Source organism: Pavona decussata, unplaced genomic scaffold (genome assembly GCF_977016875.1).
Source record: "Pavona decussata unplaced genomic scaffold, jaPavDecu1.1 SCAFFOLD_161, whole genome shotgun sequence".
NCBI lineage: Eukaryota > Metazoa > Cnidaria > Anthozoa > Scleractinia > Agariciidae > Pavona > Pavona decussata.
In genome coordinates, this window is record NW_028145572.1 from 2,151,480 (window position 1) to 2,166,645 (window position 15,166).

The window sequence follows — 15,166 nt, forward strand, 5'->3', positions numbered from 1 at the left end:
TATCTTCCCAACACGTTCTTAAAAGTTTGGCCAATCATGAATCAGCAGGCTCAAAGAGATTATTGACGAAGGATCGTTTACTCTAAGGCTTGACGGTGTACTTTCTAGCAGTGCTTAATGCTAGTTCTCAGTTGTAATAAAATCCAAGACACAAGGGGGAAAAGAAGCTACAACCTATTTGCTGCAATGTTGAATCTCATTTGTCTAATTCCCAGGCTTAAATTTTCGCCACTGTCGCCCGCATTTGATCACATACTTTTGATCATTCCTGTGACGTCACCAAGAAACCTCCCAGTGAAGCAATGTCGTTCCTAGGGTCCAGGAACCTGGGAACGAGGTTGCTAGTGAAGGCTCGTCACCAGCTAAAAATGAAATGGCAAAAGACAGTGGCCGTGGATAAAGGACACTTATGATTAGGAAATTTAATTAAGCGTTTTCCTAGTGATAAAGATTAAAATCAACCAGTCAACGTTTTACGGTATTTTAATCCACGCCGAATGCCAGAAAGTTCGTCCACTCCGGTGAGTACGGAATTTCAAATTTAGGGACACTGTTCGGAAACTCGAAGGCCTCTGACTACAACAATGGCAAGCCTTTGCTACGGCGAAATTTCCAATTTCACATATAGATATGCGAGACACAGCTAAACCGTTCCAATTCTAGATCACTTCATGCATAATTTGCCCAAAGGAATTTTAACTGCTTGGAATCAAATATGACCGCTTAGATTGGCTTCAAGACAAAATAGTTAACTAACAGCCATTTAGCGAGCAATAAACAGAAGCTTTCCCTGATGTAAAACATGCAACCGACTGCCATATTTAGGTGGGCTTTCAAGCTAACTTGGCCCTTGCGCTCGATTCATGCCGTGCCAACATTTTAATTTTGCCGCATTTTACAACAAAACATTCCCATGAACCTTAGCTATTTCATCCGGAATTTTGTTGTCAGTTCTTACAAAAGACACACTTAATAATAGAAACCATTGTCAATCAACTAGCAGAGTATCGCCCATGGGTCAGACCGCTTGGATCGCATAAAAGTCCCCGCAATTTGATTCGTCGGAACTCGTCTATTGCTTTGTAAACAAGTTTCCTGCACTGTAAGTGAGCCCCTTGTAAAGTTGATGTTGCATCAGCGGGATACTGACCTGGAATCTAACCACAGTTTCCCCGGTCAAGCTAAGGCCGTGTCCCTTTTGTTAGTCTGGCTGGTTCTTGTTCCAGTATTTTGCATCGCACAGCGGGACACTATCTCTAACTGCATATACGTGAGTGTGGGCTGGGCAGGCTGGCGAGAATAGTCACGTTATAAACACACAGCGAGTTGCTGCAGAGTTTAGCGGAACTACCTCAGCGAATTCAAGATGCCTAGCTGGAAGACAAGAAATCCAAAGCGAAGACAGCAAAGCGTGGTAAGTAGGCTTTACTTTGATATTTCACTTTAAACGAAATAGGAAGTAAGCGGGCGGATTAACGTTAGCATTGCAAGGTTTATTTGCCATTTCATGAGAAAACGCTGTAAAGGCATGATTTCTGTTGCAAGAAATAACTTTCCACAGTAATATGCCGTATGACGCAGAGAAAATAAGAAAGTTCTTGTGGGAAAATAACGTGTGTTTACAAGACATTGTCAATTTTTTTTCAAGTTTTATCGGAAAGCCGGGAAATAGACAAGCATAACACCGCGGGTAAAGAAGGAAAAAATAAAAGGATCATTTACTTTATTCTGCGACGTTTTTACTGATTTACTGTGACCATAAGCACTGCTGAAAATACTGCGAGTAAACTACAGTTATAATTTTAACCGAAGCTCTTTATATGTAATCCATTTTTAAGGGGAAAACAATTCATACGACAAATTATTTTATTAATAAGGCCGCCATGTTCCTCTTCCGTTAAAGCTACATTCGTTTACGCTGCACATGGCATATTCTCTTTCTTTCCAGAAACGAAGTTTATAGTTAGTCTCTCCAAGTCCCACACCCCCATATTTACATTATGTCGAGAAACGTTTGGCGGGGAGTCTGCATTCTTGCTTAATTCCGCACGCAATAGTAGGGCTTCACTTGTAGTCTACAGCATAGAGGAGGAAAAATTTCAGTCGATATTCCAAGCGACTGGTCCCACCCAACAGCGCTAATGCTTCTGTTCCCAAGTGGATTAAAAATAAAGAAGGAAATACCGGTTTGTCTACGGCAAGAACATTTGACGTGGGCTGCGTTGTAGAGCATTAGCATGCATTTGTGGCTCGAAACGGAAAAAGCCGTTTATCTTTAGGATACGCAGCTCAATTAAATCTGATTCAATAAAGTTCACCCGCAGACACCTCAACATCTAAATTAATTACTGCAGGACAAGACTAAAAATTCCAAAAACAAATATACGAACACAAAGCAGCAGGAGTATAGCTAAATGAGAGTCTGTCACACTCGAATATCATCCATCTATCCACCCTAGCAAAAAAGGCATAACAAACGTCATGCTAGCCTATGCGGATCTGTTGTTGCTGAAATCTTCAGCAGGTAGTCTTTCGATCTAAGTTAGCTCATCACAATACGAAAAGTGGAACTCTCTGATACTCTAAGCGGGCCGCGCCCTGTGGTTTACAAATGATTCAGTTTTAAATTTTATCAGACTAAATTAAGGGTTTGTGGGTCTTGCAGCCGTTGCAGGATTGTCGGCAAAGCGTGGTTCAAGGCGGAAATCTTAAGGCAACTGGAGAACTGATCGGTCACCCCGGGGGAGGGGGGGGGGGGGGCTTCCGGACGGGGTGCTCTTTTGAAATTCGTAGTATAGGAGCAGGTTGCGAAAATTTCGAGGGGTCGCAAGGTAAACTGTGATCCGAGAGGACAGCGGTAAATGGAGCAGCAACAACTGCGTAGACTGAATTGCAACGCTAAAATTAGTGTGAATAGTCATGCTGTACGAATAAGTTGAGGGATATCTATGTGAAACGAGCACCAAGTTTGTTATGTGAAAGACTATAAGGAATTGAACATTCGAGTGGAGCCTTCCCGTATAAACTTAATGGAGTACTTCCTCCTTCTTCCCCCGGACCTGGGATAGGTCATCTTCCTGTTATGTAGATAACTTAACTTTTACTAGATCGAAACGTGTTGCGAATATCTAATGAAGATGATTCATTTCAACTGGCGGCATTCACGGATACCGAACAGGAAACCTTGACAATGCACCTTTGTTACCCCTGTTTTCATGCATGTTATAGACTTACTAATATGATTATCGCGATTCTCTTTTGCCCATAACCCGTGATGAAGTGTTAAACTTGTTTTAAACATGTTATCAAATAAATAATAAAGCACAATATCCCTTTGTTCTAAAACCACCTCAATTTCAATAAAAGTTTCCGGTTTGAGTCCATTCTTACAAAGAAGGATCAATATAATTTTGGCCCCCTCGACTGATGAAACGTTTGAAGACACAATAATCGTTGTTTAGCTCATATATGTTGACCTTCATGACATGTACGATAAGGAATGTGTTAGTGAACTGGATTCAAATATTCTCCGATCTGTGCTGATGTCTGATTATTTATTCAGACTATATTGCCCAGCAAATGCTAATTCAAATATGAATGTTTGGTTTATCAACAGAGTTGATAAGGTAATTTGGTCACTGTAAAGAGATTCGAGTGCTGACGTTTCGAGCGTTAGCCCTTCGGTCAGAGCACTCGAATCTCTTTGCGGTATCAACTCTAATCAACATTTGTTTCACTCCTTCACTGACGCATCACCAACTTTTCTTTAGAAACCAACCCTCTTATCTACTAGTTCAAATATATTTGATTAATTTGCAAGGTTGATGAATAGGATCTCACTTAGGGGCTCAAGTACATACTTGAGTGTATGGGGTATTGATAGTTACACATCACTTGTTTGATGAAGGCTAACAATTTCGCACGTGACAGGATCAGTGGATAGGGTATGGTTTATTAAACTGTTCATACGTTCGAATTCAACAGTCGTGGTCATAAAAGAATGCCAGCGTCCACCTAACACCGCGACTGAAGCAAAGAGAAGTTCCATAAAAACATCTCATGACCGTCAAAACTCCAGTCATTTTGACCAAAAAAAAAGAGGAGCGGGAAAGAAATGATTTTCAGTAGTCTTGAACACAAGTATTGTAAAGGTCTGTCAGTATGGCAGTGGAACCCCACCCCCTCAAGCCGCCCCTACACCCCTCTCCAAGCAAGAGAACAGGATTAATATTGTCATGGATAAATGAACTCTCTCCGTAGCCATGTTTATCTGAGTGTATATTTTGTACCCGATTATGTAAAGCGATTTCTCGTAATATTTATTCCAACGTGTTTCTTCAGTCGATTTTCTGTTGATGAAATGTGCATGGGTATGGTACCCAAACATTTGCAAACGGAATATTCCGCAGACTGGTGAAGAAGCACCTCGTCAAATGTAACTGCGTGATAGGAAAAAAATTACACTGATAGATTAGACTGATAGACTGTTTTTTGCCCTACGTAGCGGCTCTGCACGCGCATATTTTACACCTCCTCCCGAGGCCAGTGAATGCGACTCTGACTTTATTCGCTTAAGGAGGCTCAGTCGAAAGAGTTTTGAGCTGAGGCATAGCTAAGGTGCATACATCAGCTAAATGATTCAAAATCTTCATCAAAAGCCGCGCGCACCGGTACACCGGAAGTGGAAATGCGGGGTAAAACTCGTGCGAACCGGATGTAAACCTACAGGAAACATTCGTTTTTATCCCGAAATTTTTTGCGGTAACCTAGCTATCCTGATTTTTTCGCACGCATGTAACAATCAGTATGCCATTTCTAATAGAAACGTTTGGGAGAAAATTATCCAGTAGAATTTTCTTTAGGTGAAAAAATACCTTTTCGATAACATAAGATCTACTGAATAACTTTTGTCCTATTACCAGAGGAGTCATTACAGAATTTAGGGTGCTTTCCAACGAAGTAATAAAAACGGTAGGTCCCCGACCTAGTTTTGAGATAACTGAAATTTAGAGGTCCTTTTGTGGTGCTGACCTGTTGCCACGGTAACTACTTTGATGTCAGAGCCACCGTTTTACCCAACAACAGAGCAACCAAGATGCCTATAGTTTGCCCACATGATCAGCTATGAATTTTTGGAACTTTTCATCACTTCACAAACACTACAACAATGAAAAACCATTGCGAACCTCCTTAAAGAAGTATTCTACAGTTGAAAGTCACTGATTCATTAGAAGGTCTCGAACAAATGAACTCGTATATGTTTCGCATGTTTTCTCTCTCAGTAAACACTGAAATCTGGCACCAAAGACACTATTGAAAAAAAAATTGCGGCAACAAAACGTGAATTTTCAGGTCGTTACATTTCTTCTGAAGATAATTTTCTATGACAACAGCCTTGTCTGCCCATTTCGGGAAAAAGGTGAATTTTAAGAAACACGCGAGAGAATTGAACGACACGAAAACTGTGAAACCTGGCATGCAAAGCAGGATGGGAAATAATTAAAATTCCGCACATTTCTTAGCTATTATAAAATTCTTCTCATAAATTGTTACAAATACAGCTGATAACTCCTTAGATTTGACAGAAATCAATTCAAAAACAATTTCGTTTTTATAACTATCAACAGGAGCTTGTTTTAAGTCAGTTTACGCAACGAAATGAATCGAATACGAAATAGAGACAGCTATATTAGGTTCTCGCAAGAGAAGGATAGTAGAGATGTCTGGGCCGAGAAACTTGGGATAAAGTACCTACATGTCAGCGGATTCATCGTAAAGAGGTAACTGTTCCGCTAGCGCTTAAACGGTCTTGAAAGTGAACGTGACTCAAGTAGGGTAAAATTGGAACTTTATCACTACGATCAAAACACCTAAAGAAGATATGTAAGCAGCTGTAAATACAACCAAATATCTTGAATACTTTGCACGTTAGTAATATAGTAAGCGAGCATGTTTAGGCAGCTTGAAATAAGTACACAAAAATGCACAAAACCGCAACCAATTTATTTAAACATGCAAGCTAAATTAAAATGTGATGATTTGTTCTTTTCGGTATGATAATAAGCAACGCCTAATTGCAGGTTCATTGTTTTTTGTATAATATCCGTTGTTTTGAGGTCAAAATCATTATTTCGAAGTCAACTAGCTATTATCAAAGCAACAAACGGAATATAAAGTATTCCTCTAAAACAAGCCGCATTAATGAAAGCTGAAGATAAAGTGCTAGAATTACATATTCAAGGATGAAGTGAAGATCGAAAACAAGTTGATCTGGATGGGCTATTCGCTTTGTGCCTTGGGTGTTTAGCAACCAGCAATATTCCAAAATTGAAAGAACAATTAAATAATTGTTATCTAAGAGAAGGTTAATGAATTACGTCGGCTGAGTAAGGGGTATTGTTTTCATGCCAGCCGAAGTGGACCCTACATCACCGGGACGTGACGTTGCTGCGAGAGAATATTTCACAAACAAAATAACAGTCTTGGCTTACAAAAAGCAAACCCATCACGGCAGTGATTACTTGACACAAGGACGATTCATACGCATTCCTTATAATTTTCACATCCAATGAGAGAGTGCCTGGAGTCCTTTTACAGCGGTTCCCGACAATTCCACAATTCAATTCCAAGCACAGGCCAATAAAAGTGAATATCGCCCGGAAAGGTATGACGTCAATTCGGTAAATAATATTTAAGCAGAAAAAACAAATCAAGGCAATTCATACGAGATTTGATACTGAAGCAAAAGGACTGACAAAAATTGGACTGAATTTTCGTGCGAAAGATTCAAGAGACATTTGAAAATGGTAGGAAATATCTTTATCGTTCTCTTACGTGATTATTGATTAATTTTGTATATGAGTACAGAGTTCTGTGGAAAGATAGTTAATTGTTTCAGACCCTGAGCGTGACCATTCAAAAGAGAAAGAGCTACGAGTACGATAGTATTTTCTGACGAGGCTGCTGTTTATTTAATACGCCGTGCAAGGCGGTTGTATACTAAGTATTGCGTCCGTGGATGAAACCATTCAACTGATAGCTAGCAAAGTTGAATTTTTTTGAATTTTCAATTCTCAGCATTTTGAAAACAGTGTAGTTCTGCAAACGGCCGTCTTCGTTCTGTTATTCGTTTTTACTTGAAGAAAATTATCCTACCTACTTTGAGTCATTTAGAGTCAGATTTATTTAGCTTTCATTGCTGCCCTGAGGACAAAATCACCGAAACGTCGCCTCAAGGATAACAGTAAAGGCCACGCTTCCATTAAGTAAGCTGTTAATTACACCATATGTAATTACTCCATCGGGGTATTTACATCGCTGAATCAGTATTTTTCTCCACTAAAAATTGATTTTGCGATAAAATCTGTCTCTTCGATCATGTGCATGGAGCTAGTCATACTTTATCTCGATAAGTGTTCAAGCCCTTAACACATTTAACCAATAGTTGACCTTACATCTGAGAAGGAAATCAATTTATTAACCAGGAGATATTCACCCAAAGTCACTGAACGCTAAGTTAAAACAAAATGGTGGTTCGAACTTTTAAGTGTGCGGATAACTCCTAAAGTATGGTCATTCAAGCACAGTGGCACTGTGTTGTGGTATTTTAGAAGAAAAGCATTTTTATTTATTTTTCTTTCCAATCCGATTTGGGACTTCAAGGGAAATGGAAAATTGGCCAGTGAACAATTTTCTCGGCCAATTTTCTCGTCGGCAACTGACATACAAACTTTTAAAAATTACTCAAAACTAAGACCACACGCAGCGTGGACAATACGCGATTGACTGCCCTTTCATTGAGGTAATATACACTACAATTTTAATATAAGTTCTGGTTTGATTTTCAGGAGAGATCTATGGGTGTAGCTCTGCCAGCAAGTTATGAAATCCCTACAAAACCTCGAACACTTTCAGTGAACAACACAGCAAATTTGAAGAGCATTCGGTGTGTTGTTTTGGGAAAAGACGGAGTAGGAAAATCAGGTATGTTGAAAAAAACAGGCGTTCATGCCTGTTTGCCTTCGTTGTTTATGCAGGAAATTTTTAATGAACAAAGGATGTATCGCACAAAAAGGTCACCGATTCATGTAATTGTCATCTCTATTGTTAACAGTCACGTTTCTCTTACGTAGCCGATGTTCACTTAATGCTTAATTGTTTTACTTTAGACGACAAAGTTTTGCTTTGCAATACGTCTTCACCACTGATAATAAATAAAAGCAGTTATGGATTTAAAAATAACTCACTCAATAGCGAGATACGAAATTTATTTTCTTTCAAAGATGTATTCACAGTCACTTTGAGAATAACAAAAGTCTTGATTTCAACGGAGGGCAGGTGAAAGGTCGCATCGTAGATTAGGTTAATAATCACGTAGAAGACAATTCTAGATCAGTTTATTTTAAAAAATTAAAACTGAAGTTCTTTCACTTGATCCAGTGGATTAAAAGTCTCAAAATAAAAAAATCTAAACTTGTCAAATATTACCCTGTCAAAGTGGTTGGCCTTGACATTCCAAAACATTCTTGAGTAAAAAGGCGTGCGCCTGAGTCGTTGTGTAAACAGCGGTGAAAACATGTTATACGTGCTCGCACGAAACTGTGCTGTTGTTTACTCGCAATAGAGTGCGTCGCTGTTGTACCTACTTCATCACCGGAAAATGTGCTTGAACATAAATAGAAGCATTCTTAGTGGTTGATTCCTCTTTGGAAACTGTCATAGAACTTGTTTGTGTCTTGTGACAAAAGACGTAATGAGAGAGCGTGTTTGTTTGTTTGAATTGCTTCCGTAAATGGCTAGAATGCTCACGCATACAGAAAAACAAACACGCCCAGGAACATTCCACTGAAGAAAAATTCTGATAGGGTTAAAGGGACTCTTTCTGAGAAGGTATTGATAATCGTATTGTTGAACTGAAACTTCTGTTTTTTACAAGTTTTCAATTCGTTGAATATACTTTGCTTGTTTTCTGAAAATCTTTTAATTTTTTTTTCGCGAACGTTTGTGCTTACTCTTCGGTCCTGGTCCCACCCAGAGGTTTCTCTCGCAACATGTTAAGCGGATAAAACAGATTGTTAGTTTGCCCCAGAAACTAAGCTTCTAATAAGAAATAAAAAGTGTTTTATAAAGCGTCACGTCAGTTTGCGTTAACTTGTAACTTACATGTACAAATGCTGGACAACCGGCGTATGCAACCAATGTTATGACCATGCAGCTCCCGTAGGTTTCGAAAAAGTGCACCTTTGGCCAACCAAAATTATCTGATAGAGTTAATTTGAAGCAGAACAAAATTAGATGTTTGCTTTACACAGTGTCTGAAATGCAATCTACAACTGTTCTGTAGTACAGTAATTGCAACCTCGTTCCCAGGGTCCTCTCCTACTCGGCCCCCGTGGCGAGTATGAGAGGACACTGGGAACAGGGTTGCAGCAATTGATCACAGCAAGATCAAAACTGTGTCTCTTCTTGTTTGTTTGATGTTGTTGTTGTTGTTGTGTTGTTATATTTTAATTATTTTCACTTTTTTTGATCCCACCATGTAGTGTATCAACACCTGATTTTCTTGTAACTGTCTTTGCAGCTTTCACAGTAAGACTTCTTACAAAACGTTTCATTGGGGAATACGACAGTACATTAGGTAAGCGGCAAGTGATGGCAAAGGATGCACACTATTCACGTTTACCATTGTTTTCCATGAGGCTCTTCGGTTTCTGGGAAATCTAAAAAAAATTTTTTTTTTTGATTGGCTCCCCGGCGGCCAACCGCTGGCCAAAGACCCTGAGAGGACTCTGGGTACGAGATTGGCCTTTGGTGATAGGTTCGTTCGTTTACAGCTATTTCAATTAACGTTGTCGCATCAAAGTATAAAGCTATAAGACAAGACCTCAAGATTCTGTGGATTCTTTTACGAATAAGTTCATCAAAATCGGCTATGCCTCGTCCGTCCAGTGAAGATATTCGATCGCGAGCCATTTGGATGAAAGAAACCTTTCACCGCTCGTCTACTATCCTACAACAGTCTTGTTCTTCCAGTTTTTGATTATGGCGATCTTGTGTGGGGCGACAAGAACAACGTGACTCTTATGAACGCCCTACAGGTTTTGCAGAACAAGGCCGCAAAAATTATTCTAGACAGGCCACTTTATTCGTCAGCTACTGATGCCCTGGTAACTTTAAAAGTGGCTGAACCTTGAACAACGTAGATCTTACCATCGTTGTATATATATTTACAAGTGCATTAATGGACTTATGGACCACTCTATGAATTTACTAACAAACAGTGACATTCATAATTATAATACAAGGAACAAAGACATGCTCAGACTACCCCGTGTTACCAGAAATTGGGGAAAGCAGAGAGTTTGCCATCACTCTCTAAAAGACTGGAATGAACTAGAGAGAGAGACCAGAAATGCGCCGAATATTGCTACTTTTAAGCGAAACATGTTTGCCAGGTTTTTTAATTAACCCTATCGGTAAGAATTTTTGTAGTTTTAGCTTTTTTGCTTTTATAATTTTTTTATTTTTTATCAATTTGAAGTTTTTAACCCCATCGATGATCATTAAGTCTTTGTAGTTTCAGCTTCTAGTTTGAATTGCTGTTTTTATCATTTTGTAATTTTGTCTTATATATTGTATTATTTAACCTTTTGTATATTTAATCTTTATAGGACCTTTCTGAAAACCAAATTTAGTGAACGAAAGCTTCCTAATAAAAGATTATTATTATTATTATTATTAAATATTAGGATATCAAATGGATGAGGTGGCAGCCTCTTTGAAGATGTCTTTAAGCTTTAAGCTTTGATCCGACAACGTTAATTAAAATAGCTGTACAATAATCGTTGCAAAGAAACACCGTAAAAACCAAGAAGAACACACCGGCGCCCCCAACAACACGCTAAGAACTTTTCGTACATTATTCCTCTTGCATCTTTATAATGGTACAGTACTCATTAATGTCCTGCATATGTTCATTTATTCAGAGGAAACATATCGTCATCGCGTCGAAGTCGATGGTCAGAACATTCTGTTGGAAATCTTGGACACTGCAGGGCAAGTAAGTAGAATTAATAAGATTAAGGTCCAGACTTGTTCGCTTCTTGCATTTACGTTTGAGACCTCACATACCATATAAAATAACAAGCAAGTAATAAACATATAGCCCTGTAAACTTGATACTCCCTTGCTGATAAGTGATTGCAGTCGGGTACCAAGAATTTGTATCTCTTCTTTCTATCTAAAAAGTGAAAGTGAGATTTGAAGTACATGATGTAAGAATCTAGCCGTTGGCATTTGTCTCGCTTCTAGCATGATGCACTTACAGTGCACTTCTAAACAAAAATATTATCTTTGCATCTTCTTCACGCATGTACAGGATTGTTTGGTTTGCGTTTGAGACTGGGTTTCACTCTTTGCTTGTTGGCGGTTCCTCCTAGATGTATTCGTGTACACATCTTGTGTTTGCGTTTCCAATTTTAAATTCCTTGGCAATTGTACAGATCAGCACATGAAAGCATGTCATTGCTAAACTGTTTCTTTTTTTTTTTTTTTTAACTTTTCAGAATTCTGTGGAGAAAATCGACGCATGTTCTTCAGGAGACATGGCCGACATGTACTTTGTACTCTACTCTAACACAGATCGCTCTTCCTTCAAAGAAGCTGTCCTCATCGTCAAATACCTCATGGAGGCAAGAAACATTTCTCAAGCAGCCATATTCTTAATAGCCACCAAAAAAGACCTTAAATATGAACAAAATGTCACAGAGTACGAGGGAAGATTACTAGCTATGGAATTAGGGTGTGAGTTTTATATCATTTCTAGTTCAGAGGGGTATGACGGCACCCAGGATGTGCTGCGAGGTTCAGTGAGAGCTACTATGAACAATAAACACTCCAGGGAGAATAACGGCTCAAAATCGCCACTCATGAGGCGGGTCAAGAACGGACTCAGAAGTAAGACACACTCTCCTGTTGACAGTTCACATTTGCATGTTATTGACACAAGAGAAAGAACTGCTACTCTATGAAAAGGAACGAACTTGCAAATATATCATCCAGCAAAAGTTAAAACAGCTGGAAAATGACATCATCTTCGGCTCTTATTACGTCAAGGGATGACATGCGCCTTGTGATCAAGGGGCGTAGCATTGACATCACATGAAATTATCTTGTATTTAGCAAGCTCGCTAGTTTGAACTGAATTGCTTGAAAGAAACGCATGCATGCACCAGGGGGCGTGTGTCAATTCTTAGTGTAAAATATACTAGCATTCTATCACGAATCAGCCTGTAATCTGATTGGCCACGATACCTCCTGTTATTGTGGTTTATTCTGCGATACTTAATAAGCGGCGAAAAGGTGCTAAGCTCGTGCAATTTTAAACATTAAAATAACTATTCAACTAGTAATCAAGATTTACACTAAAACGAATATACTATTTCGTAATCACTCTAATGGCTTAAACAGACTGTGCATAGGAGCCAATTATATAGCGAGTTTACCAAATATAATCACCCACTTGGTTATGCTAAAGCCGCGGATTATTGTTAAGGCGTTTAAGATTGACTGTCGAAAGACATAAGCTGCGGAGAAATACTTTTCCCGTGACATTAAACGTTTTTCTTTCGGTATAAGTTATAATTCTTGAGCTTGGATGACGAGTATTGAGAGTGAATATAGATATATGAATACTATAAAACATTTACTGTAACAACTTACGCTTCTGTACCTGCATATGTACAGGAATGTAATTGTTCTACTTTATCGTTTGAGCAGTCTTCGAAAAACTTTACCAAGTCATGTTCGGAAGCAACCGAAATGTTTTGCGACGAATTTCACCAATGACAGACTCATCTAAGCGAAAACAACAGCCGAAAAAACGTCGTCTGTTAATATATTTAAAATGGTATTTAATCTTTTTAAATCAGGATGTGAAAAACGTTCTGTAGCCTTGCACACTTTGCAGAACTCAAAAGTGAAATAAAATTGTTCGCCAAACTGGCAACAATAAACAGCCGTAACTACTTGTATTATGGAATTATTACTTTTATTAACCACAGAATTTTAGTTCAGAAAGGCTCTTGAATCGTTGTCCTTTATTACCTCAAGTATGACAGTACTAAATATCATAGCATTTTTACGAGGACAAAATCTTGTATTTACGTTCCCCCCCCCTCAAAGCTGTTCAAACCAGACTTCAGGAATGGATTGCCAAGTATGAATTCTGGTTTATAGTTCAGTGTTACCGGGTTTCTGTACATTTTGTTTCCCCTATATTTTTACTTTGGCTGCTTTCGATTCAAACCGTAACTCACAATTAATAGCAATAAGAACGTTTTTCAACAGAAGAAACAGGGCCCTCGTCTTTAATTATTTCTCAATATCAACTTGCATGTTCTTCTTAGTGTTCTCCATAAATTACTTACTGTACTGTACTGTACTGTTTTATCTTCTCAATTTCGTGGTTACTGATCTCATACTGATTTTCATGACCTGAATGTTTGATTAAGCAGATGTTCTGTAAGGAGAAAATAGATGTTGGTCACTTTTGGGACTCAGTGGAGAGTTAATCACCGATTTCTACTTTGGAGACAATGTTTATATTGTTGTTGTTGTAGTTGTTGTATATTTGTTCACCTTTTTTCCCTGTGCAAATGAAAATTTTGGAAAATTGGCCACGTTATGGGTAGAAGTAAAAGCATTAACTGCTATTTAATTATTGATGACCTGCTTTTGAAGTTCATCTTAATTTTAGAATGCCGGTAATCTCAAACATCGGTCAAGGCTCAGAACTCCATTAGTGATTTCGCTTATCAATGTACCCAATCAAGGAATTAATTACGAATCGATGTTTGCTAAAGAATATCGATGATCGGATCTTTTTTAACTATTTGGGCAAGGAAATTATCACCTCGTTTTATAAAAGGCGAACGTATTGAAATGCAAAGAGAAAACAGGCACAAAGTGAAAGCAAGCACACCATATGCCGAAAAAATAACAGCGCGCGCTTAAGAGCACTTAACTTTCTACGGCATTAATGTTTCTCCTGTAGAAGTCACGTTCTAATGAAGACTAAGAGGTCAGATACCGAGAGATAACACTTCCAAACGAAAACATTTCATCACCTTTAATTATAGGTTAGACTGTTATCTCTGGCGAGTTTTCATTTAATTTTTTATTTCTTTTTGCGAAGCCGGCACTCTTATCCAGCCATGCTGCTTGTTGGCGAATTCTTCGGTTGCGACTGGGTAAATAAATGTATCAATACCTCTCATAAGGACATGAAGAAGAATCCTTTTACTTTGCATATACATGAGTGTAACATTTGCATATAGCCGACTAATAACAAACGGATAGTAATGCAGAAACTCTCGTGATCGAGCTTTTAATTTTACTATCCACCAACTATCAACTTTAATTGTAGGTATTAAATATCAAATGTGCTCGTTTGTGGGAGGGTATCAGTTAGAAAGGACTGAACAAGAACTTTCGTGTTTTCCTACCGTATGTCTGAACACATTCACATTTTTTGATAGTACGATTTAAATCTACTCTGAGTTTGAGACTGAACTAGCTTTCCACGAAAATTTAATTCTAATTTAGCCTTTGGGTCTGTTGTACAAGGTAATTACGTTTGTGGATAAAATTATTTATTTTTTGAATTAAGCTACTGTGTTGTGCTTTGTTGCGACTTGGCATCCTTTCAAAAGTGGTTCTTGCGTTTGAGTCTGGAAAAATCGAACTAAAAATCAAAGCTTTATAAAGGCGGGTTTACTTCCATTGTTTGAAAATGTAAGAATTAAAACGTTATCTTGCACTGTGGCACTGTGAGGAATAATCTCTTTTGTGCTCTGATTGCTAATCTAGTTGATTGGGATTAGCGGCGAAGATACAAAACTAGTAAGTTGGTCAGAGGTCAACATGCGGCCTGTAGATGTACCGAGTTACAAGCTTCAAGACAGCTTCAGGGCAGGAAGTATTAACCAAAAAACAGCAGCTGAGACTGAGTAGCAGATAAAAAGAAATAAAAAGGCACTACTGGCTGATGTCTAACGAATTGAAAAAAAACGGGAACCCGCGGGAAATTGGTTCCTCAATGCGACACCCCTCACTTCACATCTTCCCCTCCCAATCAATCAATTTAAGAGCCTTGGATTTGCAAGTG

General features: G+C 38.6%; 1 protein-coding gene across 2 annotated transcripts; it reads left to right on the forward strand.

The window, feature by feature from the left end:
* The first annotated feature begins 1,276 nt into the window (after positions 1-1,276).
* On the forward strand, positions 1,277-13,031 carry LOC146464720 (ras-related and estrogen-regulated growth inhibitor-like). Of its 2 annotated transcripts, none has more exons than XM_085129257.1 (5): positions 1,277-1,414; positions 7,848-7,983; positions 9,581-9,637; positions 10,986-11,059; positions 11,565-13,031. In XM_085129257.1, the coding sequence occupies exons 1-5, from the start codon at positions 1,367-1,369 to the stop codon at positions 12,027-12,029; spliced, it is 780 nt and encodes a 259-aa protein (XP_084985383.1). In that variant the 5' UTR covers positions 1,277-1,366; the 3' UTR covers positions 12,030-13,031. The 2 variants fall into 2 exon arrangements, with proteins under 2 accessions (XP_084985383.1, XP_084985384.1); XM_085129258.1 differs by lacking the exon at positions 1,277-1,414 and adding an exon at positions 6,649-6,806.
* The last annotated feature ends 2,135 nt before the right edge of the window (positions 13,032-15,166 follow it).

Coding starts and splice junctions, on each gene's coding strand:
- LOC146464720 (XM_085129257.1), top strand. CDS start 1,367: ATGCCTAGCTGGAAGACAAGAAATCCAAAGCGAAGACAGCAAAGCGTG. Junction 7,984..9,580: donor AGACGGAGTAGGAAAATCAG/GTATGTTGAAAA, acceptor CTGTCTTTGCAG/CTTTCACAGTAAGACTTCTT. Junction 11,060..11,564: donor TCTTGGACACTGCAGGGCAA/GTAAGTAGAATT, acceptor TTAACTTTTCAG/AATTCTGTGGAGAAAATCGA.